The sequence below is a fragment of the Chamaea fasciata genome, unplaced genomic scaffold (assembly GCF_029207755.1).
Source record: "Chamaea fasciata isolate MVZ Bird 193981 ecotype frontalis unplaced genomic scaffold, bChaFas1.0.hap1 SCAF_5, whole genome shotgun sequence".
NCBI classification, from domain to species: Eukaryota; Metazoa; Chordata; class Aves; order Passeriformes; family Sylviidae; genus Chamaea; species Chamaea fasciata.
In genome coordinates, this window is record NW_027094090.1 from 46,507,288 (window position 1) to 46,534,978 (window position 27,691).

General features: G+C 35.7%; 1 protein-coding gene across 5 annotated transcripts in view; it reads right to left on the reverse strand.

Annotated features, from left to right (window-relative positions):
* The window catches only part of ANKS1B (ankyrin repeat and sterile alpha motif domain containing 1B), a 413,998-nt gene that overhangs the window by 183,120 nt on the left and 203,187 nt on the right, over positions 1-27,691 (reverse strand). For 4 of the 5 annotated variants that reach the window (XM_066183438.1, XM_066183439.1, XM_066183437.1 and 1 more), the window contains one exon: positions 8,614-8,720. In XM_066183438.1, coding sequence (XP_066039535.1) covers positions 8,614-8,720 — 107 coding nt within the window. Of the gene's footprint in view, positions 1-8,613; positions 8,721-9,123; positions 9,185-27,691 lie in introns of those variants that run through there. The other variant, XM_066183441.1, reaches the window with a different exon arrangement.

Here is a 27,691-nt window from a genome sequence, read left to right on the forward strand (position 1 = left end):
TTTATTCTCTTCCCATTACATCCTATTGCAGCATTCTGCATACATCCCCATTTCCTCTCCACCAGAGTCAGTGCTAATGACAGTAATTTTCTGTTGCCAACAACACCACTATACCTTTTCCTCTTCGTTTAGGCAAAGGTTGTATGGTGAATGGTTGAAGGCAAATAGCCCAAGAGGTTGGAAATCGATCCTGAGGAAGAATCCTATGACCTGACATACATATTAGTACTATGTTTATATTTTAGTTGTCCTCTAATAATTTATCATTCTCCAGAAGTTCTCAGAAATGATTGTTAAAGGATTTAGTATTCTTTCTTCAGTTTTTTCAGAGTCTTCAGACTCCTTATCAAACATCACCCAACCTATATGATTCAGATATTCTAAGTAACTAACTACTCTTTTGTCTGTTTGCAATACTATTACTCTCACCCTTTCTCTCCCTCCAATTTCTCAATGGTCTTCTTTAACCCTATACTTGACTAATTATTATATTTTGTTCTTAATGAAAAACTAAAATGGATTTTATCTGATTCCAACAGTGGTTGTAGCTTTTTAAATTGTCCTTTTAGCCATAGCATATTGATAAAAACTTCTCTGAATGTATTCTACTCACGCAGTTAATGATATTGCATTTTCTCTCCTAATTTTTTTCCTTTTTGTTTATTTATCAATAACCAACAGATTCTTTATCTGTTCTTTCACAATGCATTCTTTCTTTATCTCATATTGTTTATGGGTTTTGATCGGCATTAATACTTGTTCATATAAGTACCCAAGCTTTTCTTACATCATCTGGTCTTCCTTCAAAAAGGATAGCATGCCCAAGAACCATGTTTATTTCCAGTTATCTCTTTGTAGTCATTAATCTTTGCCTAAGCATTCCTTCATAGTCCCACTATGCCATTATCTGTAATCAAGCCACTCTGTACTGCTCTGTCCTTTAACTTAGTCAGGGAAGTCTGTCATTGTTTGAAATTTATCTACTGTTCCAGATTCCATTTAATTGCTTCTTGTTGGACAATGTTGTTCTAAACCAGTAATATACACAGCTGCATACATGTTGCATTAAGAATTTCTTTCATTCTGTTTTTTTTTAAATTTAATTTTATTAAAATTATTCCCATGTTTAATAACTAGGAATAAGCTGCAACTTCTTATTACACACAGGACATTAATTTTAAAACTGTAAATAGAACTAAAAACTGATTGCCCTGTGAATCTTCAGTTTATTACCCCGAAGCATAAAACCTCTTAGATTTTCTGCCTTGCTCAGTCTTTAAATTTTCTCTTACTTTAAACAATGTTTGTATCTTGTCAAGTTTTCCATAACTTTCATCAGTTATCAACACATCCCTCTATACACAAACATTTCTAATCCTTGAAGATTTACCATTGTTACCTTTAGTCAACATAACCAGCTGGAAGGTTTTGGCCTTAAATAAATACATAGCAAGAACATTTTACTAGCATTACACCTGTTATTTTATGAGTTACTAAAACATCATGCCTCATTCTCATTGTCAGAATTTCCATTCACTTTATAAAACTAGCTTTCAGATGAAATACTTGCTACTAGTTTCTCATAAAATTGCATTTAAGAGCAATAGCCAATTCCTCACATATGTAGTCTCTAAATACACCTCACTGGTGTTTGTATATCAAAATGAGGTCACCCTCTGGGCCAGGCAGGCTTTTAGCTTAAACACACTGTTCAACATTAACATATTAATTAATATGATACATGAGGACTAATTCCAGTCCTCATGTATCATATTCACAGATATATACCATGAAATAGTGTCACTGTAAGTGGTGACTGTACATGTGATGGCTTTCAACACCTGGATTTGGCCCTTTGTTCCTAGGGAGGGTACGACTGAGCCCAATACATTGCTGTGTACCTTGGACAAGCTCTTTCTTCTAAGACTGAAAGCAAAGTAGCACATACACACCAAGTGTCATTAACCTGTATGGAAGAGATGAGTGCAAAGACATTCCACTCAAAATACTGGCACCTGGATCATTGATCAGGAGTGCAGCCCGAAGTCCTGTCTCTCTGCCTTGTATGTAAAACCTTGTGTGGAACAACATTCAATTGAAGATGGCCAAATACTCCAGAACAAGCAAAGAAACCCTCACCTAAAGGTTAACCTAGCAGAACCTAGCATACAGGCAAATGGACCCATCCCTGATTATACCTTCAAGATACAGTTGCTGAGACAGGTTTAGATGAAAACATACTCCCTCTGACTATCAAGGGATCTACCATATCCAGGATGTCTTAAGCAAGCCAACAGTCTGTTTGGAGGTGTGTTCCTTATGAATCAACCATTCAAGTGAAATACACAAGAACAACTTCTCTCTCTCGAGCAGTCATTGCTGCCAAAATTTCATGAAGTCCCCTATCAAATGCAGGATCAGTCCCCAGCCTGCAGTGCTGTGTTTTTCACACACACACATTACATACATAACCATGAAGCAGATTCCTCTGAACTCCCTTTCCATGGGAGAATGAGCACTACCTCTCCATAGCTGCATGCACTCACACAGGATGATGCAGACTTGCCAGAGACCTCAAGAGAGAAAGACAGTGCAAGGTATTACTTACACATGCAATACTGGGTAGTACATCAATAAGCCCTTCTGTCTCTTAAGTAGCTTGAGGAACACCATAACAGAAGCATTAACAGGAGCATGTAGAATGGGATTATTTGTTAGACCCACTGCCGTTGCAGGATGACAGGCACAATCTTCAACTATGACACCCACCTGAGCTCGAATTTGCAGTTTCTATAGTAAGAATTCCTACTAGGATGAAAAAGAAGATCTTGAAGCCTCAAGGACAGATGTTCTGAGGGAGCAGAAAAAAGCCCTAAGAAAAATAATTTGTGCTTTGTTTTCAGTGAACTCTGTATGGATTTTAGCCCAAACTGAAACATCAAAAAATGTGTGTCTGCATTACAGCTTAAGGATATTTGGTACAAAACCATCAATACAGCCCAGATGGTGGTTCATCTGATCAGATGAATCTACTTTAATTTATCCTCCAATAACTACCCTAATAGTTATTCGGCCACCCAGCTAAATTGCATTCTATGCTCCATTGGCTTTAATATCTGATTAGGTGCTTCACTTAGTCACCCACAGAAATGAATTTTGAGTCATCTAAGATGCCGCAAATGTACATTGCTTGGAATCTGACTGAAGCTCCAGACAGGTATGGCTTTTTTATAGATCCTGTACCATAAAGACCAAGCCTACACAGATGTCCCAGACATCTCAATTTCAGTATGAGGGCAAGTGATCATGATCCTAAACATCTCCTGATGTGTAAATAGACATGCAATTGTCTATTTTTGAACTCTAAATCTGTCCCATTCTCTTTGAGCTAAGGGAAAAAGTGGCCTGCCTGAGGACCTACAGGTGCAAAGGTTACTGGGGTGAGGGAGAGGAAGACTCAGAAGACACCAGAATGGCAGAGCCACTTTACTCTTCTAAGGTTGCCTTAAACAGTTGTTTTCTGGGTAAACTACACACAGACAATGTCTTCTAAATCTTCTTAGCGTCCAGATGATGCACGAGTATCCCAGTGAGTCCCAGCAGTAGCCACTAAGGGCCTAGAGAGTTGATAGCATGGATGCCGCAGCAGATGCTGCTCCTAACCTGCTAGTTAGGAGTTGGCTTCTGAAAGTTACCAAAGTCACTACAGACTAGTACCCTTGTCTAAAATTGGCCTCTTTTATCACCAGACACATGGTTAATTTAAGAAAGGTGTTGGCAAACAGACGGAGTCTTTTTTTAGCTTTCATCTAATACCTAAATCATCAATCTCTACCCTACTCTGATGGTCTCCACAAACGTAGGACTTGGAGCTAATGCACATAGAGATTTCCTTTTAGGTGCATTTCACTCTAAGGAAATAAAATTGCTTCTGTCCACTATACTTGAAACAGAGTTTAAGATCCTCAAGAGAGATTAAAGGCAAAAATTACTGTGTATTCCAGAGGAACAATTCCCAGGAATGATACCTGAGAGAAGAGTATTCAGATAACCTTCAGCTAATCAACCTCCAGAACTAGTGAAAAAATGAAAGAAAAAAAAAAAACAAAAAAAAACAAAGAAAGAAAGACCCAGAGAAGAAGGAAGAAAGAAAAGCCAAAACTTAACTCAAAACTACATCCAAAGCAGTCAGCTAAGTGGAATTGAGAAGGTAGACTACACCTAGCACTGAGAAACTTAAATACTTTTGCAGGTAAGTTCACAGGATGAATACAAATACAGAAAATTATTAGAATGTCAATAAATGCCTATGAAAATAAGTGGAAACTCAAGACATCTATGTTTAGTTTCTAGATGTGTAATTTAACACGTCTAGAAACACAGTTTCTAACTCTGTGTATTTTAAGATTTATTTCAGCTGCCAAAGCATCAGGACTCTACAGCTGTCTGAGGAGCTTGGTGATATCCCACCTGAACTTGAGCTGCTACTCATGAAGGGCCTGGCTGTCTCTGGTCCTCAGCAATATCTGTCAGCTTTGTCTAGATCTCCTGGATTCCCTATGTTATTTCAATTGGTACTAGACACCTACATTTAAGCAACTGACTTGATCTGTTAAACATTATGTCAGTAGGTATTTTGAGAATTAGTGCCTCTTGTATCAAATGTCCCACCCTGCAGTCACTCTATGTCTCAGTTTCCCAACAGTGAGAAAGAGAGAATTAAAAAAAAAACCCAAACCACTTATGCAATACTTAGGCCATTAGGCAATCCAAGCCACATAAGTACTCAAAGGCGTAGAGATGTAGGTCTTTTAAAAGCAGCAATGAAAGCCTAGAGTGTAATGCAAATATTAACTGTTGATAGTGAACAATATTTCAGAATGCCAAAGATATAATTAAATGCTGCATATTTTTCTGTTAACTCATTTTGAATGCTGGTCCCTGTTTCTGTCATAGTGTGTTTTATCCATCTTTTCAAGAGACCTTTTTTATTAAACTGCAATAATGAGTGATAAAATTTCAGAATATCTTAAATTATTAGGACAACCTACAAATAGACAGTCATATACAGTCCTTAATCAGAACTAGTCCCCCCTGGGTAGCGAGTTGATTGAACTGCTTTTATCTTCGCGAATCCAGAATGCAGTCTTTGATGAAGTTTCACAGTTGTAGAAAACTGCATGAGAGCTTTTAGTGACCTTGCACATGTATATATTTACATCTGTTTCTCTGCAAGTCAGCTTTTTTTTTTTTTCTCAGCATACTAAGTGATGTAGGCCTGCAAGTCTGCATAAAATTATAGCTTGTCCAGGAATATCCACTGTGTTCATATATCAAAAACGTGTAAGATTTTTTTACTGTTTATATCTAGTTTGTATATGGTGATTTATGACTGATTTAATTGTTTTCTTGCACTTTGGAATTGGTTTACCTACGAAATAGCCTTCATATTAAGAAACTGCAGTATCATCTGCATCTTCAAATATAGAGTAACTGCACAAAGTCACTAGAAATTTTTACATCTGAAGGACACTGCAGCCTATTACACAACAAATTATCAAAGTTAATAATGATTGCATATCCATGTACATATTCAAGCACATGTGAACCATGGGTTGGGACTGAATCCGCCTGGGGCCTACTAAATATTTTGGAAGTGTCATTCCTGCACAACACTAACAGTGGATAGGAGCTGCACTTGCTACATGCGCAAACATACTGAAAGTAGAAATAAAGTATTTCATGAGAAAACACTAATTTTTTTAATATGATATTTCAACACACTTTTAAAACACACATCGATAAACTACTGAAAAATATTTATACTGAAAAGTTAATAGGAATCCAGCTGTTTCTTCATATAAAGTCCACACACTTCAGGTAAGATAAACAAATCTTCCTTATTCTAACTACAGTCTAGTGAATAACTTTCCTAATGCCCGAGGGAGACTAAACACAAGGACTTAATTTCCATGATGTAATGAATGATTAACCATGAAATCTTTTTATTAAAAAAATCACCTTTTTATTAAAATGCTAATTTAATTAATAGAATTTTGCTGTTGAGAATACTGTATATGGGATATATTTGTTCTCAGATATATGTTATTCCAGGGACATTAATTACAACATTGTGATATTCCCCCTTCTGTTCTGAACAGCTAGTAAGACCTGTACTACTAAATCATACTTAATAGGAGTGTGATGGTTGTTGCTTAGGCAACAGAATGAATAAATGCAGGTGAGAATGTGCTTCTAGAAAAAAACAAAAGCAGGAATATTGTACAGAATGAATAAGAAATATGTCTTAACTGATTTTTACTGCATTGAACTATTGGATTTCTTCAATGCAAAGCAGCTAACCTATCTGAAACATTTAAGTTAATAAGATTTTAAACTCTAGTTTAATATGCAAAGCACTGTAATAAAGGTAAAACTGTTCTATCATACTAAGAAAGAATACAACATACTAAGTTTGGAATAATCTGAATTTTCCTCTTAGCATAGCAGGTGTTACTCCTCTCATTTTCCAACATACTTTTTAAGTTTAATTTTCCTTTTAATATTTTGGCTAGAATGAAAAATAGATTTCAAAACACTCATTTAATTTTTTCAAGAGAGGCTTTTCTTACATAATGCTGATGTATTCAAAGGAGTGATATAAAAAGAAATAGGTAGTTTATTTCCAATAAAATATAGGAAATATTTGATTTCTGGTACAGACAAAACCTGAAATATGCAAAAGCATGATAAACACTGAAATCGACACATTGGAATACATAAAACTACTAAAACTATACTTTTCTTATTACTACACAATTTCACAGCTCTTTTATTGTTACTGGATTTATGAGTCTAATCTTCCATTCAATGCATTCTACCTCAGCTAATGTTAAGAGTAATTATATGTTTCATCTGTAATATATCAGAAAAGGCTTAAAATTACCAGAAAACACTGGCTAACAGAAAAGTATGCAAGCAAAACTTAATCTGCCTGATACATTAGAAGTTTGATTTGTATATTGCATAACAGAATTGTGTATGTAATTTTTATGTTTACGTAAGTACAGTAATAAGAGGTGTAGGAAAGTCATATAAATTCCCTGAGAACATGGTTCAGACCCCTCCAGAGCCAGGGTATGACTGAAAAGCTCTCCAGGGCAGTTGTCCTCTTGGGTGTTCATAATATATCTGTGGTAGGTGTACCCCTCTGCATTTGTTATTCCACCTACAGCCTTTTGTGAACAGTTTTCTTTTGTAACCTCTTTAAATGATCACCTACTTATGTAACTAATGGTATCAAATATATAAGGATTTGCAGTTACATTTTGGGAAACTGCAGCACGATACACTTTTGGGCTTTTTTCCCCCCATATTGCTGGGCTGACAACACAGCTCTGCTTTCAAGAATATTTAAAGGTACAGATTACAATGATTTTTACTGATCTAAGCAAATGATCACATGGCAGCCATGTAAAAACAGGAAGAAACATCTACACTATTATAATGTGGAAATGACAGAAATATGTCCCTTAATTTTTTGATCAGTAGTCCAAAGGTATATAATGATGTTGGCAAAATAATTTAAAGAGGAAAGACACAACTCATGTGATGATTTTATAGTTGTAATATTCATGCCATTTCACTTCTGTCTCTTACATGGCAGATACAAGTTATGAAAAGTTAGAATTTTTCTAAGATATATATATAGATACTTAAAATATATTTTAAAGATATTTTAAAATGTGTTTTAAGACCTGATACTTTTTAAGAAATGCAGTCAGGATTTTTGGAAGAGGCTCAAGTAAGAGGAATACTGAAGGAGGTAGAAAAGCCATTATATAACAGCCTTACAAGTAAGCTTCTCTCTTTACTGACAATATTCATTTCAATGGAAAGTTTGTGCATGACAGGTCTGTTACCTTACACCACATGGTAATATTGTAAATCCTGACCTAACTAAAATTTCATTTCATTCAAGCATTCCTGACAAATGCCTAGAGTTAAAACATGAAAATGGATCAATTAATAGGAATGCATTACTTTCTCTCCCAGGGCATAAGTTTCAACAAGTGAAACTCCTAGCCTGATTATCTAAGATGCAAAAATATTTAACCAAGACATCCAGGATTATTTGCTGAGAGAGCACACTTCATTAAATAATTTTCTGTTATTAAAATACCTCTCAAGGCAAGAATGGCATTGCATGTACTTTAATTATCATTACAAGTTTATGTTGAAATAAAAGTAAGAATTTGATGCACTGCAGAAAGGGGTGTTGGCAGCTTTTCCATACTATGAAAATCCTGCAATGCATTAAAAGAACTGTACATTTTTCTTCTTTAATCGGAGGATCGATGAGGGAGAGAAAGAACATTAATACTCAGTTTTTATTTTATCAAATTTCAGGATATACTCTTTTGTAATGTGTACAGTCTGGAAGTTTATAAAAAGGCTGTTTATATATTAATTCAGCTACACATAGGAAAGTGAAACACAAAACAGATCTTAGTGCAATGCAGAATAGCTCTAAGGTTTTTATGAGCACATAAGAGACAGACAAAAAAGGCAGCTACAGTGTATATACACAGCTATGCACGGAAGATTTCTTACCATGAATTGCACATTGTCAAATCCATTAGCCAGCAAGTGGTTTTCATACTGAGGTAGCCCAATATTTTCCAACCATTGTCCCACTGTCTGGACAGGGCATCGGGGTCCTGTAGGAGGGTGAAGAGGGAGGCGTTTAAGCAATGAATAACCATCCACTGGATAATAGCGGTAGTCCTGGGCTGAGAGGTGGCATTGCCACATCGTGTTCCTGGAAAAGTTGGTATCAAACGAGCCCGCCAGCTTGACAGATTAATGTTTTCAGCAAACAGAAAATTCAGAAGTAAAACATAGTTTTCAGGGCAGTATATAACGTAAGATCTGATCGCAGCTCTACATTTCTTGGTTATTAATCTTTACTACAGACCAGTACGTCATACAGTAGGGAAAAAAAAAAAAAGCGCATATCAAGCTGTCAGCTAAGCTGTTCTCCGTTATATGTGATTGTTGGAATACTCCACAATGAGCAATGCACTGCCAGCAGCAAGAATTCTTTTTATCAAGTACTCCTACACTCATCAGTATGCAGCTCCATGCTTCTTGCTCCCCCTCGCTCGCTCCCCTTCATTACCCAGCCTAGGCTACACCTCGCATTTTCAATAATAGCCATCAGATAAGGCAGATTTTTTTTTTGTCTGCAAGCTGTAAGCCTGCTGCTGCTGCTTCCTCCTACACACCCATCCAAGCGTCAATCTTGAATGATGAGAGCAGTCAAAACAAATGCAGAAAATAGCAAGATTCAGAAGCAACCTAGAGCACTTAAATTTGAATAGAATCTTCATACAGTTACACTTTACATATCTATTTGTTGTAGATTTTTACATTTCATGAGACATTAAGAAATGCAATACTTAAAGCATAGCCCATGGCATGGTTCACTATGCCTTCCCTTTTCCCCTTTTAATGCAAGATAGGTAGTGGTCTGCATCTCTGCTTATATAATAGCAAAACCCTTAAGTGAATCAATAATGAATACATTTCACAGTTTCTCTCATGTACTACAGCAAAAGACAAAAAAGGCACAACAATTCTAGTCAAAGTAATTAGATTATCTGCATGATTTCCTCAACTGTAAAATATTACAAGACACAAGAAAACCTTCACGCCAACATATAATAATTCAAATTGAAAAGGTCATCATTTCAAATGAATAATTAAAAGAATAAAATTGTAAGTTTATATTCTTTCTTACAAAAATGTGAATGATAGCAAGTAGACAAGTAAGATTTGCAAGATTTCTAGAGAGGATTTAAATTTTATCAACTATAACACGAAAAAAAAAGATTATAAATTTTAAATGAGTGGAAAATTCATTTTCTGCATAAGAAACCAAACCTCATGATGTATTTTCTATCTACACTTCATCATTGAGACAGTTTCTCATGAGATGGAAATATTTTATTCCTTTGTTCTGAAAGGAATGTTTACTAAACTTTTGTTTTTCATAACCATATGAAAGAACTCAGAAAAAAAAGGCAGGAAATAGGTATATTGAGGGTACAATTCTAGAAGGAATCCAGTCAGTGGTGCTTCATTTATTGAGCACATTAATTACTATTTTGTTTTTCTTATCCATTGTGAATTTCGAGCAATGACCATTTCTAAGGAGGAATTTAATTCCAGGCATGAAGAAATTATAGATATTTGTCAAGGGGGTAATATGGGACTGATGGTACTATGGCAGATAATTGCTTCATAAAAGTCAAAACCAGACTAGCTTGTCAAATGTGTATTCCAGTGCCACACGGAAGGTCCCTGAGCAGCCACAGAACAGATTCTAAATATATAGAATTAATAATATTTTAAGAGTTTCAATTCCAATCTAACTAGTCCTTGGACTAAAGCCGGATGAAATTTCACTCTGATACTGCCACCTGGATTTGCCAAACATCTCATGCAAACCAAAGTCTATAACAGTTTTCTAGAATAATTTTAGTTGAGCATGGATCTTTAATGAAGTTGGAAAGCTGCCTAAGGTCTCTTATAGGAACTTCTGACTATTCTGACTATTATTCCAGGTATTTTTACTGACTTGATAAATTTACTACATGAAGTACGAAAGGTTCATTATGTCTTTAAAAAGAATACTGAACACTCACCAGGCATTGGTAAATCTGCAGTTGCCAAAGGAACTTTCAGGAGTTTTCTAATTGCTAAATGTACTTCAAATAAATGAATGGATGATTAATTCCTTCTCAGAGAAAGTAAATATGCCAAACTGATAGGAAATCTAGGCCTCATAGAGACAGAAATGCATTTGTTCACATGTCTGCAAATCATCCCTATTTTGAAAAGTTTTCTTTACTATGAATCAATATCTTTGTATATAGACAGATCATAATCCCTTCAGGATTGTGCCCACGCATGAAGAAGGGTAGGCTACACTGAGCTAACATATAGGGGACTTCCCCTGAGTAGGAAAATTCAAAAGGGTGGGCAAGATCTTCAGAGGGCAAATTGAGAACAAAGTTATCTTAAACACGATGAGAGTTCTATCCTTTCTGAGTATTTCTTAGTTGACTGAGAATTAATAAACTTCTTTGAAAAGGATTCCTGATTCTGTCTTCCCCTTTCCCCTGTAAGCATAAAAATTGATATCAGAAAGCGATCTAGTGAAACATAATCCCTTTGAATGGGTTTTCTGGCTCCTGTATTTCCTATAAATGCAGAGACACAAATGTCTCTGCATTGTGTTCCCCAATACCAAAAATTTGCTGCCCACAAAAAGGCACACACAATAATCAATATACTAGTTTCATGGTCAAACGGCTTCTTCCTTACCTTACTATAAAAAGCATGGAAGCTATGCTGCCAGTGATGAGGAGTGCTTGGCTCAATGCCTAGCAACAGTGTAGGCAAAATTCTGTTGCTGAGTGGCTCCCCAGACACATTTCCTCATGTAGCTGTTGGTACTGTGTCTAACTGTCTCCATAGCTCCAGCCCTGGATGATTATAGCACTGCTGGTCCCACCGTGCACTCTCTCCTGCTCTGTCCTTTGCCAGTATAACTACATGACTGAACCCATCAACACAACATAAGGTTGCTCAGCAAGGGGAAAGAAAGTGAGGAGAAACAGTCAGCTTGCTGCCTAGTCCTCACCCCTGACTATTGTCTCATTGCTAAAGTATCCTGTTATCTACAAGACTTTTCTTCCTTCCTCCTTCCACCAAAGGTTGTAGCAAGGCAAAGGCGGGCACAGAACTGAGCCAGGACGGTTTGGATTAGTGAACTTGCTGCTCTTTAAGATCTCCAGATGTTAAGCAAATTCAGCTGTTTTACCTCAGGGGGGTTGCTTGGGCAGTTTTTCTGAGCCGGTGCAATGGGAACGTGGAGCAAATGCCCCTGCTTTGGGACTAAAAGGCTGTCTCTTGATTTTTTAAGCTTATGACTCAGTGCCAGCCCCAGCAGTGTGCTGCTGCAGGTAGTGCCTACACTTTGCCTATGCCTAAAGCTGGTGCTGACAATGAAAGCGCCATGCAGACTGTATGAGACCGTCTCTCCTCAACATATTTACATACTACTGTGCTTTCCTGTGATTTCAAAGGACATAAGTTCCACGTTAATCCTTCTGTGATACCACAATCAAAAAAGATGCACCCATTCCTACACGGGAAAATTGACACTTAAGTCTCTTACAGAGATAGCAGTCCTTGGCTCCTTGTTCTCCAAGGCAACAGAAGAAGCACACTGAAGTGATGTCTGCAAGAAAGATGCCATCTGGTATGCTATATGATAATTTCTACAAGACATCTTGTTCCCAATGGGATTTAGAATATGTTTATTGTGGGGTTTGGAATTGACTGAATCTGTGATATCAGAGGGCACATGATTTCAAACATGGTGTAAAGCAGATCTGCTCTAAATGCTAAGTAATTTAAAGGCCTCTCAAATTCATTTTTCCTTCCATTAACAATATGAATTTTTATTGATTTTTCTTTGGTTTTTGACTGAGAAGAAGAAGTAACTGCAGTGATTACTTGTAGAGGAGGTGTTCCCCCAGTCATTATGAACAGACTATTTTAAACAATTCTTTTTTGATACATCAATACCTGTTAAACATTGCTAAACACTTCTGGTGTTGAGGAATCAAAAAGTGGAGGATTTTACTAATGACAAGTAGTAACCAAAAAATTTCTGAGTAGAGAATATGGAAGAATGAATCATTTAGGTAAGCTAGCAGGTAAGTTTAGCAAAGCTGGAGAAGAAATTGATGATTGAGTAAGTACTGATTTTTTTTTAAATTAAAGTTTCCAGCCTTGTATAAAGTTAAATGAGATATAGTTTTTATATTTATGATTTCAGGCAGATATACAGTTACCTGTCTACATTGTGACAGAACTTGTGTGACAGCAGTTAGCATGGCAGGGTGTGCTAGTGAATAAACTAACCTAATGCATGTATTCTATAGAGGAGATAAGGATAGCTAGGAACTAGATGTTGTATGAGAAAAACTATGCCAAACATCCAGCACACCACTATAATTAAAGTTTATTATGGGAGAAGCACACTAGCTCCAAGGAAGGTATGCAGGATTTTGGTTTATCTTATGCATTTCAGTTTTACTATAATGTAACTCCAAAGGCTTAGAGATTTTAAATGATCTTTTTTATAAAACTCCGGAAAAAAATGGATGCCTTGCTTAAAATCTGTAACTTCTGTCAGCAGACTGGCTCTTTGGATGATGGTGGCACTGTGGATGATAATATTTGGTGATGCTGAATATTTCTCTGAAAGTGCTTTTAGAGACATTTTCATGGCATATACAGAAACAAAACAAAACCAACAGGGACAGCTTGAATTTAAGTAGCACTATCTAGTATCTATGATCTAAATGCTACATTCCATTGCTTACATGTGGCTCAGAACTCACAAAAATAGCTCTCAGATCACAGCTAATCAAGCTAATGGAAAAAACCCTCAGTGACTAGGAAAATCATTCCCACAGTTCTTTTTTGATTTTTATACCAGTATTGATTATAACTCCACATTACCACTGTTGAAGTGCTGTATCTTTAATAACTACAGCCTCAAAGTCAACAAGGAAAATTCGTTTTACTTGACAGATGATTTGTCAGCAGTGACCTGTACTTTGTGAATCACACTGGCCCTTCTACAAGTTTGCATTTCTGATGGTTGATATATTATTTACCCAGAAAGAGCTCAGTCAAAGCACTCCACTATATCATGAAACATACATTTGTCACAGACACTTCAAAGTTAGAGTATTTTTCATGTTCAGTTGATTGCTTTGACAACTTTAATTTAGCATCCTTCAGAAAGCATGCTGTTCAGTCAGTGAGGAGCAGATCTCATCGGAAAATTAAAATACCTGTTTTCTAGACACAGCCACTGGACTAGGACTCATTTCTATTCAAGAATGTCATTACCATAATGCAGAGAAATTATTGATCGATCGATCAATCGATCTATCTCTTGTATTTGGTAACATATATTACCATGCAGCAAGTTCGCTTGAGATGCAGTTAGTCTTTCCAGATTTTGATTTTCTGTTTTAAATTAATAGATTTGGGGGACAAATTTTTCAAAAGACATTGGGATAATCAAATATAGATATTATATAGCATTGCAACATGTATGACTTCAAGATGTATATCCTTGTCTTACAGAACAGAAATGCAGAAATTCTGACAGAATGCAGCCTACTGAATCACAAGGAATTAGTTAAGAACAGACGGATGCTTTACTGCAAGACCACAGGATCAAATGCATTGGATCAGAGCACAGCTTCATCTAGCTCATCTAGTTTCATCACTCATCGGCTTCAATCACAGTGGCTACTATTAGATGACTACAGAAGAGCATAAGAATAAGATGGACATCCAGTGATCCCTTCCTAGCATTTTCCCAGTTTCCATCAAATTGCAGCTAAATGTCCTCCTGAAAGAGAAAGTGTCTTTATGCTTAATTTTCCTTTATGTATTTTTCTGACAGTTGGGTGGTTAATGAAATATGGTCTAAGCAAGAATCATCCTTACTCTGACTTCAATGGAAATTAATAAATTTTCTAAAAAAAAGGAGTTACTGTCTCAGAGCAATTCCTGTCCTTGTCTTGGGATGTTTTATGGGATAATAGTAACACTACACTCACCACCTATGAGTAATCATCTTCACTGCTTTCATCTAGTAAGCAAAAAAAACCCTTTGAAAATTTACATGACACCATGACCAATCAAAATATTTTACTTAATTCAGTAAAAATTTTAGACTACTGTTAAAAGCTAGTACACTGAGTGCATATATATAAAAAAATGTATACTACATAGTCTTGCTAAAAATACTAAGGAAGCTCAACCCTTTATTCTATAATTCCTGGCACCATAAACCTAAATTTATATAATTTCAAATTCGAGCAATCTTTTTACAGCTCTGTGCTAAGCAACACTGGACTAGCAAACAAGCAGAACTAGGTAACAGAGAACGATTTGAAGAAAGTGCTCAAAAAAAAAATCTGCACAGAGATATCTCAAGAAGTTAAATACAGCTGTTAAATAAATTATTTCATAGATTTCATTCTTGATTTCATAGACTTGGTAACTGCTGTAAGGCCCTGTGAAGCTGTGGAAATGAGAAGCATGTACTGGCCCATATTTTGAAATTCTGAATCATGAAACTATATATGATGGAAGATTAAAGATTTCTCCTGGGCTTATTTCATGAATCAGATTCAACCTGAGACAGTGTGGCACTTTTTTTCCTGTTTGCTTTTGCCTAGCTGGGCTCAGAGGCTCCCTACCCCCAGTACACCAGATTTCAGAGTTGAACTCTTTTGAACAGCAGATCAGGTGAATTCCCTTCTCTCCTTCCTATTCTTTTAAACTTCATTTTATAATTCATTTTCTACACTCTCCATTTATGTCACTTCTTATTCTCCTTGTAAATTAGGGTCCTTTGCTCTTTCGTCATCCTTCACCTCCAGCTACTACAAAATTTGTTGTTTTGTTTCACATCAGTCATTTTCCTTTTCTAATTTTTTTCTCCCACTTCCCCTTTCAAATCTTTTAAAACAAGTTAAAAAATTCATTTTAAAAAGAAATAACTTATCTGAGATTAAATGACCCCAAACTTTCTTTAGAGTTAAGATTAGGTTGGATTTGGTATTTCAGGTAATACTAACTTAACTTCAGTGGTCAGTGGAGTGTGTCATCAGCACCCAGCTCTGCCCACTGGGTGCAGAAATCTCCTTGCTTTTTAGTTGTTCCTATCCATCTCTGCTTCCTGGCAAAAAGTCAGGCTCTCAACAGGAACTTGCCTTATTACATACAAACTCTATAACCACCTCCTGTAATATTTATCCCCTGCTAACACAGGCTCGGCAGCACCACAAGAAAACTTCAGCATCTTTCAATGAATAATAAAGACGTTACTTGAGTGGGTGGCGTGCTGGCACAGCTCTGGCAACTCACTGGACTATTTGCATATGGATGAGCTTATATAAACCCAGTTCATTCTGTCTGTGAGCTCCCTCATGCCAATGGGTATATTCTCACTCTCCCACCTCTGGAGCCTAGGGTCTTGTTTCAAGAATCTGTGTTGATGCTTACAGAACTTCAAATACCTCTCATGGCATTATACTTAGTCCTGCATGACTTTTTGTTTTAGAAATTGGAATGACACAAATGCAACTCTTCAGACAGGTTTCATAAAATGTACTCCAGGAATCATACCTTACCTAGTTCATTTGTCAAGGCTAAAGAATCTCAGCTCGAGTTCAAGTGGTTCTGCAGCTACAGCTTAGATGAAAATACACTCATCAGACTAGTTCCACCAATATTTTATAATGATTATTGCACTTTCAAGATTATCTCCTATACTACAAAGCAGATCAAAACTTGAGGTGGTTTAATAAGCAAACCCAACACCTATGTGTAGTTTCACATTCTGGTTTACAGTTGTTTAGCCACATTTTTTGCTACTCATTTCAAAATTTTCATGTATCTGGATTTTCTTCTTGCATAAATTTGAGAAGAATGGATGGGCTCTATATAAATGCCATATTGATATGCAAATTGGGGGATTTGTGTACAGACAAGATAATATATTCTTTAGAATTATGCTCAATGAAACACTTCAAATAGCCTAGCAGAAAACAAAAGTAGCACAAAGTAACTGAGATAGGCCATCGTACTCTGTCAATGGAAAAGAAAACAGCAGACTTTGTAAGGAATATTTATGTAATGTCATGCATGAAGTGCAAATATTGTCAATGAATAATAAATACAATTTAGAAGTAGATTCCAGAACAATTCACCACTTTAGACTAAATGCTATTTTCAGCATTTAATGGAAATTCATATTATCAATCAATAATTTAACCTCAGCCATTCTCAGAATTGTAATAGTGCAATAACCTAAAATAAAGAGCAGAAATGGATAAAAGTAGAAAAACAGTTTTGTGAAATTCCTGGTACCATAAGTTACATTGTAGGGGTGGTAAGTAGTATATCGCAAATAATGTTCAAAGGATGTGAAGGCATTCCAATGCAATACTTTCATGAATACAGGGAAATGAAACAAGAAAATACTGATCCTAGCATTACAATCATGAACTCAGGTTAATAGTCTGGGTTGGAAAACTAAATGAATACATTTTAATAAGTTCAATATTCTGAATTGCTTCATTTTCTGTAGGTGGAATGAAAACTAGAAACAACTTGGTGTGCTATAAATTCTATAACAACTCAAAGATTTTTCAACTAGCATGTGATGTTCTTGTGATTACTCAAAACGTGATTACTAGAAATATGAATCCAAAGATTCTTATCTATTTAAATCCAAAGACTACTAGAAGGAAACATGAGTGAACCAGCTGAACTTTCAAGAAACCATTATTAAAACAGTTTTAGTAGACTTAGATCTCTATAATATTTATGAAAGATAAACTTCATCATAATCTCACTTGCCACAACGTCTCCAACCCTAACATATTTTTGAGAGTAACACTCCTATTATTTCATACAAAACACCACCAGAGATACTGAACAAAGTTTTAGAGATTTGCCATTAGCAATCATGTATGAAGATAACAAACTGATTACTAAAGCCAAATCTGTAAAAGCTGTTTTAGAATTTAGGAATATTCTGTCGCTTTTAAAGTATTTTCTGACCACAGACTGTGAAAGCCTCATTTTTCATCAGATATTTTTAAGTCCATTGATGTGTATTGAATTTGACTCTGCTTTAGAAATAACTGCTGCTTAATTTAGTCAAATAAATTGAATAAAATGCTAACATACATGTAAGTGGCTACATAGTTGCAAGGTTCAGATTAAACAGCAAATAAAAAGCTGAACCTAAACATGTGATTTCTAAAACTTTCAAGTAATCTGATAATTATTTTCACAACACTTATCATGGCTTGAAAAAAATATCTCTTATCCTCTGGAATTACAGTAGGGTGATTATTAGAGCATTATAAAATGAGGGCATCATTGGCTTGTTAGCAGCAACGACTCTGGCATTAACTTTGTGAAATCCAGCCAAACTATTTTTGTGGAAACTCCCCCGATACCGTTGTGGTTCGGTAGAGAAACAGGCAAGACCTCAGTCTTACTGGAAATAATTTGAAAATGTTTTAATCCTTTTTTTTTTTTTCCAAGTTCTGGAATCTGCAATCTTCCTTTGTTGATCCTTTTATCACCTATCTAGGTTGGAAAAGCTCAGGCATATATTCAACCCCATTGTGGGAAAAAATACATTCTATACAGCTCAGTTACCTGAGAAAAACTCAGGAATTGGTTTGACAGAGGAGAAATTTGACCAGGAAGAGAAGATTGCAGCATTAACATCATCCTCAGAAACGTTTTTAAATCCACTTAAGAGTTAAGGACCCATTTACTACCAATAAAACCCAGGAAGTAATGTGAGCAATATTATTTTCAAACAACTTTCACAACCAATTAATTTGAGATCTAGCATGATTTCATTTTATCAGTGGGACTTTTTTAAGGTTAGGCCATAGCCAGGTATATCCAAACTTTTAAAGTGAGAATAACTTTTATTCCCTTACTCTTGATTTTCTGTAGAGTAACATATACTGTTTTTCTAAGCACTGTCCCCAAGCATACTTAAACATCAGACTACTGAACTCTCCATTTTACTATTATTTGTCAGTATTTCTGAGCTTCATGCCCTTGGAAGTCACTGAAAATCTGATTTTCTGAGTTTTGCATTTTGTGTGTGCATACCATTCTGCACTCTGTCTCAAAACAAGTATTAGATGTGTATAGCTCTATTTAATGACATATTAACATACATATTCTCTTTAAAACTCAGTATCTCTCACTTCTTCTAAAAGGAAATTATATAATGTGAGAATATTTTAAAAATGCTGAAACAAGTCTTTAGTAACAGTGGTAAGTACACAATTTGAATTTCCTTAGATTTAAGTAGCATTCAAACTGTACATAAATTGTTCATGTCTGTGGTCACAGAGACTTATTTTTTTACCATATTTAACAATAGAATGGATGGATCAGCTATTAGTTTAAGAACAAGACAAAAGAAGAGATGGTAGAGTTTCAGTATGCATTACTCCTCTTTCTAAGAATAAGTTTTTCTAGAAAACAAAAACCCATTAGATCTGACAAAATTTTCCAAAGAAGAATACGTTGTTTGTGCTCTGTGAGGAGGAAAAGAGTTTGGTTGCTCAGAAAAAAAGAGTACAGCAGACCAGACTGTGGATGGTTTAATTTTTAGTTTTTTAAAAGAATAAAATATCAGTATTGAAATAGGACCTTAATTTCCTATGCTGTTTCAACAGCACATTACATCTGACATGGGGAAATACCACTGAAAAGTCTCAGCATAGTAAGTCAGACAAAATTACATGTCAATCCTTCAGTTAAAAGAGAGTTTGTAGAAGACTCCTTTATTCAAGCAGTTCTGTTGCAGACCAGGTCTGACAGGCACAAGTAGACTAAACCAAAATTGACAAGAATTAAGCTATACATTTACTCTCTCATGGATGTCAATATTTATGACACTTATAGTTCCACTTCCCTAACTTTCTTAGTTTGCTATCAATATTCTCCATTCCTTCTAGAAGACATATGCCAGAAATCATTTATCCATGTCTGTGAATATGACTGAATAGCTTTGCAACAGTTTTGGAAAAAAAAGTCTAACACTGAACACAAAAAGCACGGACAGAAATAAAAGGTAAATGTTGACTGGCACTTAAAGAGAGAGTGGAAATGTAAAAAGAAATGTATCAGAGTAAAAAACTAATATGGTAAATATGGTCCAATGACTTACATTTTTACTATATTTTCTGTTTAGCCTGAGTCTTGCATTGCAGTAGGCTGTTTCAAACAAAATTTGTGCATGAAGAACATAGAGTTGATTATTACATTTGTGACGCTACAGGGTAAAATTTGTGGTATAATAGGAATGCCTGAGTATAAGAAACTATAATAAATGCCTGCAGCTTTTTGCATCCAACTCCTAAAGCATTTATTTTAAAACATATAAAAAAGCTTTACAATTATCTTGCAGTTTGCCCAGTTTCTGTAAGGTATGTTTTGGGATTCAATGAAACATTTAAACAGATGCATTTTATCTCTTGTTCAGTTTTTTATGATGTAGAAGAAAAAAAAAATTAACCCAATTATATTTGATAGCTTCTGTAGAATTTTTGTGATCTTCAGGTAAATTCAGTGACATGCCATACATTAGGACTATCATGTTCTCAGTAAATAAATGCTAAAAATATTTCTTCCTCATATTTTACAGCTATATGCCTTCTGTTCTCCACTACTTTATAATCTAGATGATGGCATACACTTAAATTGCCATTCAAATAATTTGAAATTAAGATATTATTAATAGAAATAGGAAGACTGGTATGAATAATGCAGGGGCAGAATGCATGTGTGAAAGCACCAGAAGAGACAGTGCCTCAAAGAGTTAAAGGCAAGGTCTGTACTGATAATCAAGGACACTGCAGGCAGTGGTAAAACACTAGGGAATATGTTCCTGTCAAGAGGAGGAGTGTGCTCTGATAAAACTACCGCTCAAACGATTTATGAGGAGAAGACCCTGCACTACAGCAACAACATTATGGCACATTGCATATGATATTCATATTTTTGTTATTCCAAAAGGATGACCTAAAATATCTGAGAAAAGGAAGCAAAAACAATGACTGCCACTGAAGAAAATTTTGGATCAAAAGGACCATACCACAACAAAGGTTGATTCCTAAAGGTCTATGAAAAAATAGTTTGGTTTTGATTAGTTCCTAATCAAAAGGAACCCAACAGCTACACTAAGAATGCAACAGTCAGCCTACCACAACACACATAAGTGACCATGGACAAGCAACTTGGTCACGCGCACATGCACACCTCCTTGCTTTTGGGTACTGAGTGTGACAGGCTCCATACGAGGATGTGAATGACTGAAAACTGTTTTACCTAAAAGAAGAATCTCTTCTACCTTCTGAAACATTGCATATTGACTTTGGTTATGCAAATTGCCCCCAGCTGCTCTGCCATTGCAAATTAAAATTCCACATTCACATTTCAGTTGTTGATAGGATACAAGAAAGGGCAGGACCAAACACAAATGTGTGGCTCTCTTTCCTAAAGTGCAGTCCTATAATTGGTGCTAAAGAGTTCAAAGGCGTGCAGCTTAGTAATTTCAGTAATTGCATATGAATTTCCTATTGACGAAGCATCAAACAGGACTGGGAGCAGACACCAGCTGCTGGAGCTGCCTTGTCGCATCAGGTTCCTCTTCTACCAGCTACAGAGTCAGATTCCTTCTGTCTTCTACTTCTTTTGCCATCTATGATGCTACAGGTATTTTAGTCCTCAAAGGGAAGTTGGGTGAGAAGCAATGTCATCCTTACTTTACAGTCTAGTTGACTGGCAAAATTACACCTATGTGTTCCAGACTGTAAGCATAAGAGGTGTCCCTCTTAGTGAGAAGTCACACGGCTCATTTTATTAAATTCTATTAAGTCCACTTTGTCAAAGCTCTTATTTTAACCAAAAGGAGATTTTAAAAGGACAAGGTAAATGCAAAACAGGGACTAAATTACAAAAAAACCCACAACTTTAAAGTCTATAATGTACCACTGTGAAATCTGCCTTATGCCACCATGCCTACACACATCCAATTAAAATTCTGCCTTAATTAAGTACTTATATTTTATCTGTTATCAGCTCTTGGAGGAGGGGGGATATTAACAGCTTTGGAGGAAAACCACTTTGCCAAAACTGCAACCATATGGCAGCAAACAGAAAAGGGCCTGCCTAACAAGGTTTCATTTGTTAAAAGAAAATTTGACTTTTGAGTTAATATATTAGCTTTTATAGGCAGAACCACACTAGGGTTGATGAAGGCTTCATTTCTGAGCAGTGGCAGTGGAACAACAGGTGGAAGAGTAAGTCAAGCATGTAGCTTCAGGCAGTCAAGGATTTTTCCCAATTTCAATTATATTACAGCTGTAAAGGGTGCTACATGAACCCTTACCCTTCTCAGTCAGATTTTCTGGATGTGGCCCCACCTGATTCCATCTTTTCCTAAGCTGGTGAAGTCATGTCTACTTTATTTTCCCAGTCTTTGTGGTCAAAGTTATTTCCCTCACAAATCTGAAAAGTAAGAGTTCTTAAAATTTTCCCCATACTGCAAAGGAGAAATCATCAATAATAGCCTTGGTCATATTAGTAGAGAAGCTAAATTAAAAAAAAAAAAAAACAACCCCAAAACTTTTGTATAATGACTGTCTACAACTTTCATCCTGAAATGGAAGATTTGAGAAAGAACACTACAAAATATACTCTAACTCAGTGCTCTGTGACCTACTTCAGTCCCTGGCATTAAATTTGGACAACATGATATTGAAACACAAATATACAGTGGGCATATTGAGAAGCAATAAGGTCTTGTTTATACAAAAAACTTGACATAAAGTGGACTTGTAGGTTTATTCTGAATACAGCACAATGCAGTGCAGTCCTGCTTTCAAATGACATTGAGCTAGTGCAATCAACTCACACATAGCCTTCAGTGTTCCAGAGTCCTTCTGGTTTAAAAGCATCCCTAAAAGAGCCAGCTCATGAGTCTCTCTGAAGCTGTACACATGATAAATACTGTTAAAGTAAATATTCCACAAGTTTTGCTACCTTCCTCGAAAGTCCTTTTTTTTAATGTGGTGTGATTCTGTTTCATACACCTTTTCCAGTAAAAAGCAACATTAATTTTTGAAAGGCAATCATTCCGGCTGTGTCATTAAGCAAGGTGTGTAGCCTTGATATTGATATTAAGACATAGATGCTGCATGTGGTGTTAGGATTATCTCCAAGCACAGGAAAAGGCACTGCTCTCAAAAAAGGGCAACACAAAACCCTGTAAAATACAATCTTCCTAAATACAAAAAGTATTTTGTTTATTTCAGCTGTAAGAAAAATGCTTGACAGTATATTTCAAACTAAAATTTTAGATCAAGAAAATTAAGATAATTCACTAAACTCTACCCTGTCTGCCTCTAGGTGGAACAATGAGAGCACTCAAGGGTAGGTACATGCTCAGCTGACCAAAAATAACCTGATTTGTATACACACAGCAACTGTTTAGTGCATTTATGGACAGCATCCAAAATAGAATTTATGATTAGTAGAATTATAAAACTCTAAATCATCCTCCATGTGCCAGAACACATTTGACAGAAGTGGCGCTCTCAAAAAACTAAAATGATTTTTTACTATTTTGAAGTGGAATGACTTTCAACAATTATTTTCTTACTCATTATTTTAACTGCTCTGATTTGAAACAATTTTAGCTTTAATCATGATGATGATATGATATCCATTACCCATTTTAGTTTGGGTTTTTTTGAAGTAGATTATTTTTTGATTATTCCTTTCCAAGTGATTTGCAAATATAAGTAAACCGTGAGTCATGCACCTGCAAACAGCTACCAAGCTCCAACTAACACAAACTTACTGCTGTGTATGTCTTGAAAGACTTCTAATTGTTGGGGGGGGGGGGAAATTGTTTATAATTAGGCAAAGAAAATATGAATTTCCAGTGTTTCTTCTTTTTACTTTACTTTTTAGATGGGTTCCTTCTAAACCATGCTATTAAAGTAGTCACAGAATCATTACAAAATAGACTCAAAGGGGCATAAATCAGTGACCTATTCCATTCTGACTTAAGCCAAGGTCAGTTATATCCCAACCATTATTCTTTCTCATTCTGGCAAGTATTCAAAAGTCTTGCAGATGCTGCTGAATGTAACCAAAGTTATAATCCTCCAAATAATCTATTTGGATGCTTCACTATATCACCATTATAATTTTGTGGAACAGAGGGAGATTCATTTTAGGTAGTTTTAGACAGCTACATCTGAGGACCTCCTCTAAGGCACCAGTGCCATTTTCATGTGCTTCAGACATTTAGACATGATGAACAATAATAAAAAAGTGCCTGCTTATCTAACCCAGCATTAACGGCTCAGACGTGCTCAATGCAGTCCACACTCCAGAAGTCTGAATTTAGACATTACGAATAAAATTAATCTGTCTGACCCACCATTATTTTCATCAAGCTCACGCTTTCTTAATTAATTTGCAGGAAAAACAGATGAGACAGTGTCAAAACCCTAACAGAAGTCCAAATACTGGACATCTACTGTATTTCCCTTACCTAATATTTCCTATCCACTCCTAGAAGGGAATTTTGCCCTTGGCAAATCCATATTGTTTAGTATTTATTTCTTCTAGCTACTTAAAATCTTCTTAAAAGCAACTGAACTTAGTTCATTGACTTGTTTATTAATTGAAAATAATTCCCCACATTCTTCTTTCTTTCCTCTTTTAAAGATAGGTTCTATGTTATTCTTATTTAGTCTTTTGGCATCTGATACTCCCCTCACGAAATCTCACAGAAAGCCGCTAATAGGCCTAAGTTTTGCAGACAGTTAAGAAACCTAACCTATATAGTCTGTTCTTTCCTTATCTACAACTGAGGTTTTAGCTCTAGGATTAACAGTGCATGTCATATGTTCACTGACAACCTTTACAGCAAACTCATGTAACAAAAAATAATTTCCCTTCTCTGCACCTACTCCATGCACCCTTTCCTTTCCTCCAGTAGCTCTCTTAGGTACAGAATATTTTTTTCCTCTTCTTCTAACTATTAATGTACTAGTATAATTATGTTATATTAAATCTTGCTAGTTGCTTCTCACTGAGTGCTTTGGTATTCCTGAGATGCCTCTACACAGGAGTGTTATTCCACCATGTTTAATAAGGAGAGAAACTTTCCTCATTTTGCCTAAGGTGGAAGAAGAGACAAAAATTTAGCTCAGCTGGTCTTTCACATTTTCTTCACATTGGCGAAGGTTGTACTGTGGTCTTTACTAGATTTCTGTTGAAAACCCAACAGATTTGTCTTGAACGTGTGCCCTATATATTTCTTAAAATAAAATCTCTGAATTTGATGACATCTACCTTCTTCAGCTTTTTTTTTTTTTTCCTGGGCAGTCTGTCAAAGTAATTTCTTACAAAAAAATGGCAAATAAAAACCCCCATTACTATTACGTTCAATTTCTTTGGAAAAGTATCAAGAACAAATATATTCTTTACTGCTTCCCTGGACACCAACAGATATTTAAAAGCTCTATCTAGTCCTATATTTGAGATCTCAAAGCAGCTGTTTTTGAAATACAAGCCAAAATTTCCTCTCTTCTTCCCTTCTTCTATATGACTGTATTACTATTATATAGTAGTATATAGTGATATATATAATAAAGTACCTCCAATGTCATTTTTGTTGTAAAATCCAATTAATTCTTGTTTTCCTCATTAACTCTTCAGTTAATTCTCTGTTCCTCTATTCTACCATTAGCATGCAGACAGCTAAGATACCTTGCAAACTGACCCATGACTTTCTCCAGTCACTTCTTTACTCTTGTTTTAAATAATCCCAGGGACGACACCGATTTTCAAGTTGCCTTATTTAAAATTATCATTTTTGTTCTTGGAAATGGTTCTTATTTTAAACTCCTCTCAGGAGAGAGAAAAGTTACATTTAGGATGTATCTGACTGATGCTAGATTTGGATATGAGATGAGAGACAATATTATCTTGGGTCTTCAACTTTATCATTCACTGCCACAGAGCCTGATAAGAACTTCTGATTTGCTAGGATAATTCTTAGCAGTACTACTATTATTCGTTATCCTAAGCTAATGACTGGTGCAATCCTTTGTAATTTGGCAAAATTTGACTCTTTGAAGAAGCACATCAGCCATCATTTAAGTGCCAAGTGTTGCAGATGTTTCCACACCACCTTGAGTAGAAGATCACTAGCCAGCAGCACCTTTTATTTCCTCTTGGTAATGGGTATTTTTGATTCCCTGGGCTAGTGTTTGGGTTTTTTGTCAGTTATCAAGAGTTGTTCTTACTTGTTTCCTGGTCAGCACTCCTGCTTGTAATTTGTCAGAAGACATCACCAGTCATCTTCCTCTCTGTAGTTTTCGGTTTGCTCCTCCAGTATCTGTACTGCTACCAAACGGAAGGTTCTGCTTTAATTCTTTTGTTCCTGAATGCACGCTGTGGATGAAATCCTCATGAGCATTCTCAGGCTTGAATCTCTCCTTTTAGTGCTCCTCCAATTGCTTCTTAAGAGACTTCCCTGGAGATCTAAGAGAAGTCTTTCCAGATACCTCCAGAAGGAAGATACAGGCCAAAGTTCTGGCAAGTCCATTCAAGAATTTCATCACAAGATGTCATCATAGTCTAATTTTAAATATAGCTATTTAATTATGAGCATATGACATATTTTCTATCAAATATTTTTCACTGAGAATGAGATACTAGCAGTACAAAAAGCTCTTTATGTTCACGACTGATAGAGTATTTGTGTTCGAATTTTACATATTTTTTCTTTTATTAGCAGTTCATTAAAACATGGAAGTATAATATGAAGTACAGGACTAAGCAAACACTAAAATGAAGGATTCCATAGGAAGCTCCATCTACTTTTCAGTATTATCAAGAATTTTGTAACTTGCTAAAAAGTTATTAGACAGTGAAGTTTCGTGAATAAAGTGCTTGATAATCTAGATGCTTGCAGTTCATCAGTAGAAGTTTCTTTGGCTTACACATTCTGAACATTAAAAATACTATTTTGAAGCTTTACTGGATAAGATTCTTCCACATATATTCAAGTAAAAACTAAAATACCTCACAGTTATACATAAACTGATGAAGTATTTCAAAATTATATTATCTGATACCATACTACTTAATTTTATTCCTAAGCATAGGCCAGATCTTTACCTTTGGCTGTGTTATGCTTTGTGTTATGCTTAAGGAGAAGCCTGCTAGCAGTGAGGAATAAGAACTCCTTGTTTCCTCCTAGATTATCTATTACTTGGTTATTACTTAAGACAATTAAAAAAAATATACTTGAACTATAACATGTTTGATGCATGTAATGCATTTGATTCAATAATAGCTCCCTTTGCTTTGCTGCCTAAATTGTGTTTGACTGAATTTGGAAATGGTCAAAAGGAATGAAAAGTGGAAGACATACATGTGAAGCTGCACACATTCAGGTCTACAGTACAAAGACATATCTTTATTGCAAGCTGCATGTAAAGCAAAACTAGTAAAATTTAAGGAAAGATAGCTGTATTTTGACAGCTTGATGTCTTAATTAAGAGGAAAATCAAATTATCATCCTAAACTAGCTAAAAACCGTTAAGGAGCTGGCAGGAAAGAAAAAAAAAATATTGGTGTTCAGAAGGCTGCACACTGAATAGAAAGTAAGTTAGGACTCCATGTCCACTATAGTAGAAGAAGCAAAGAAAAGAGTAGATCTTCTGCCAGCTGCAAGAGTTGAAATACCAAATGCCATATTTCTATGTCAAGAAAAATAAGTTATGCAGTAGAAGTGTAAAATGGCTGATGACAGAGTTGTGAGGTATTTTCTGATCTTAAAGAAGTAGAAAATGAAAAGCAGTGGTCAGTCATAGGAACAGATAGAATAGTATTTGCACATCACTAAGTTGTGGAAATTTTCAAACATATACTGTTACTGTCTCCA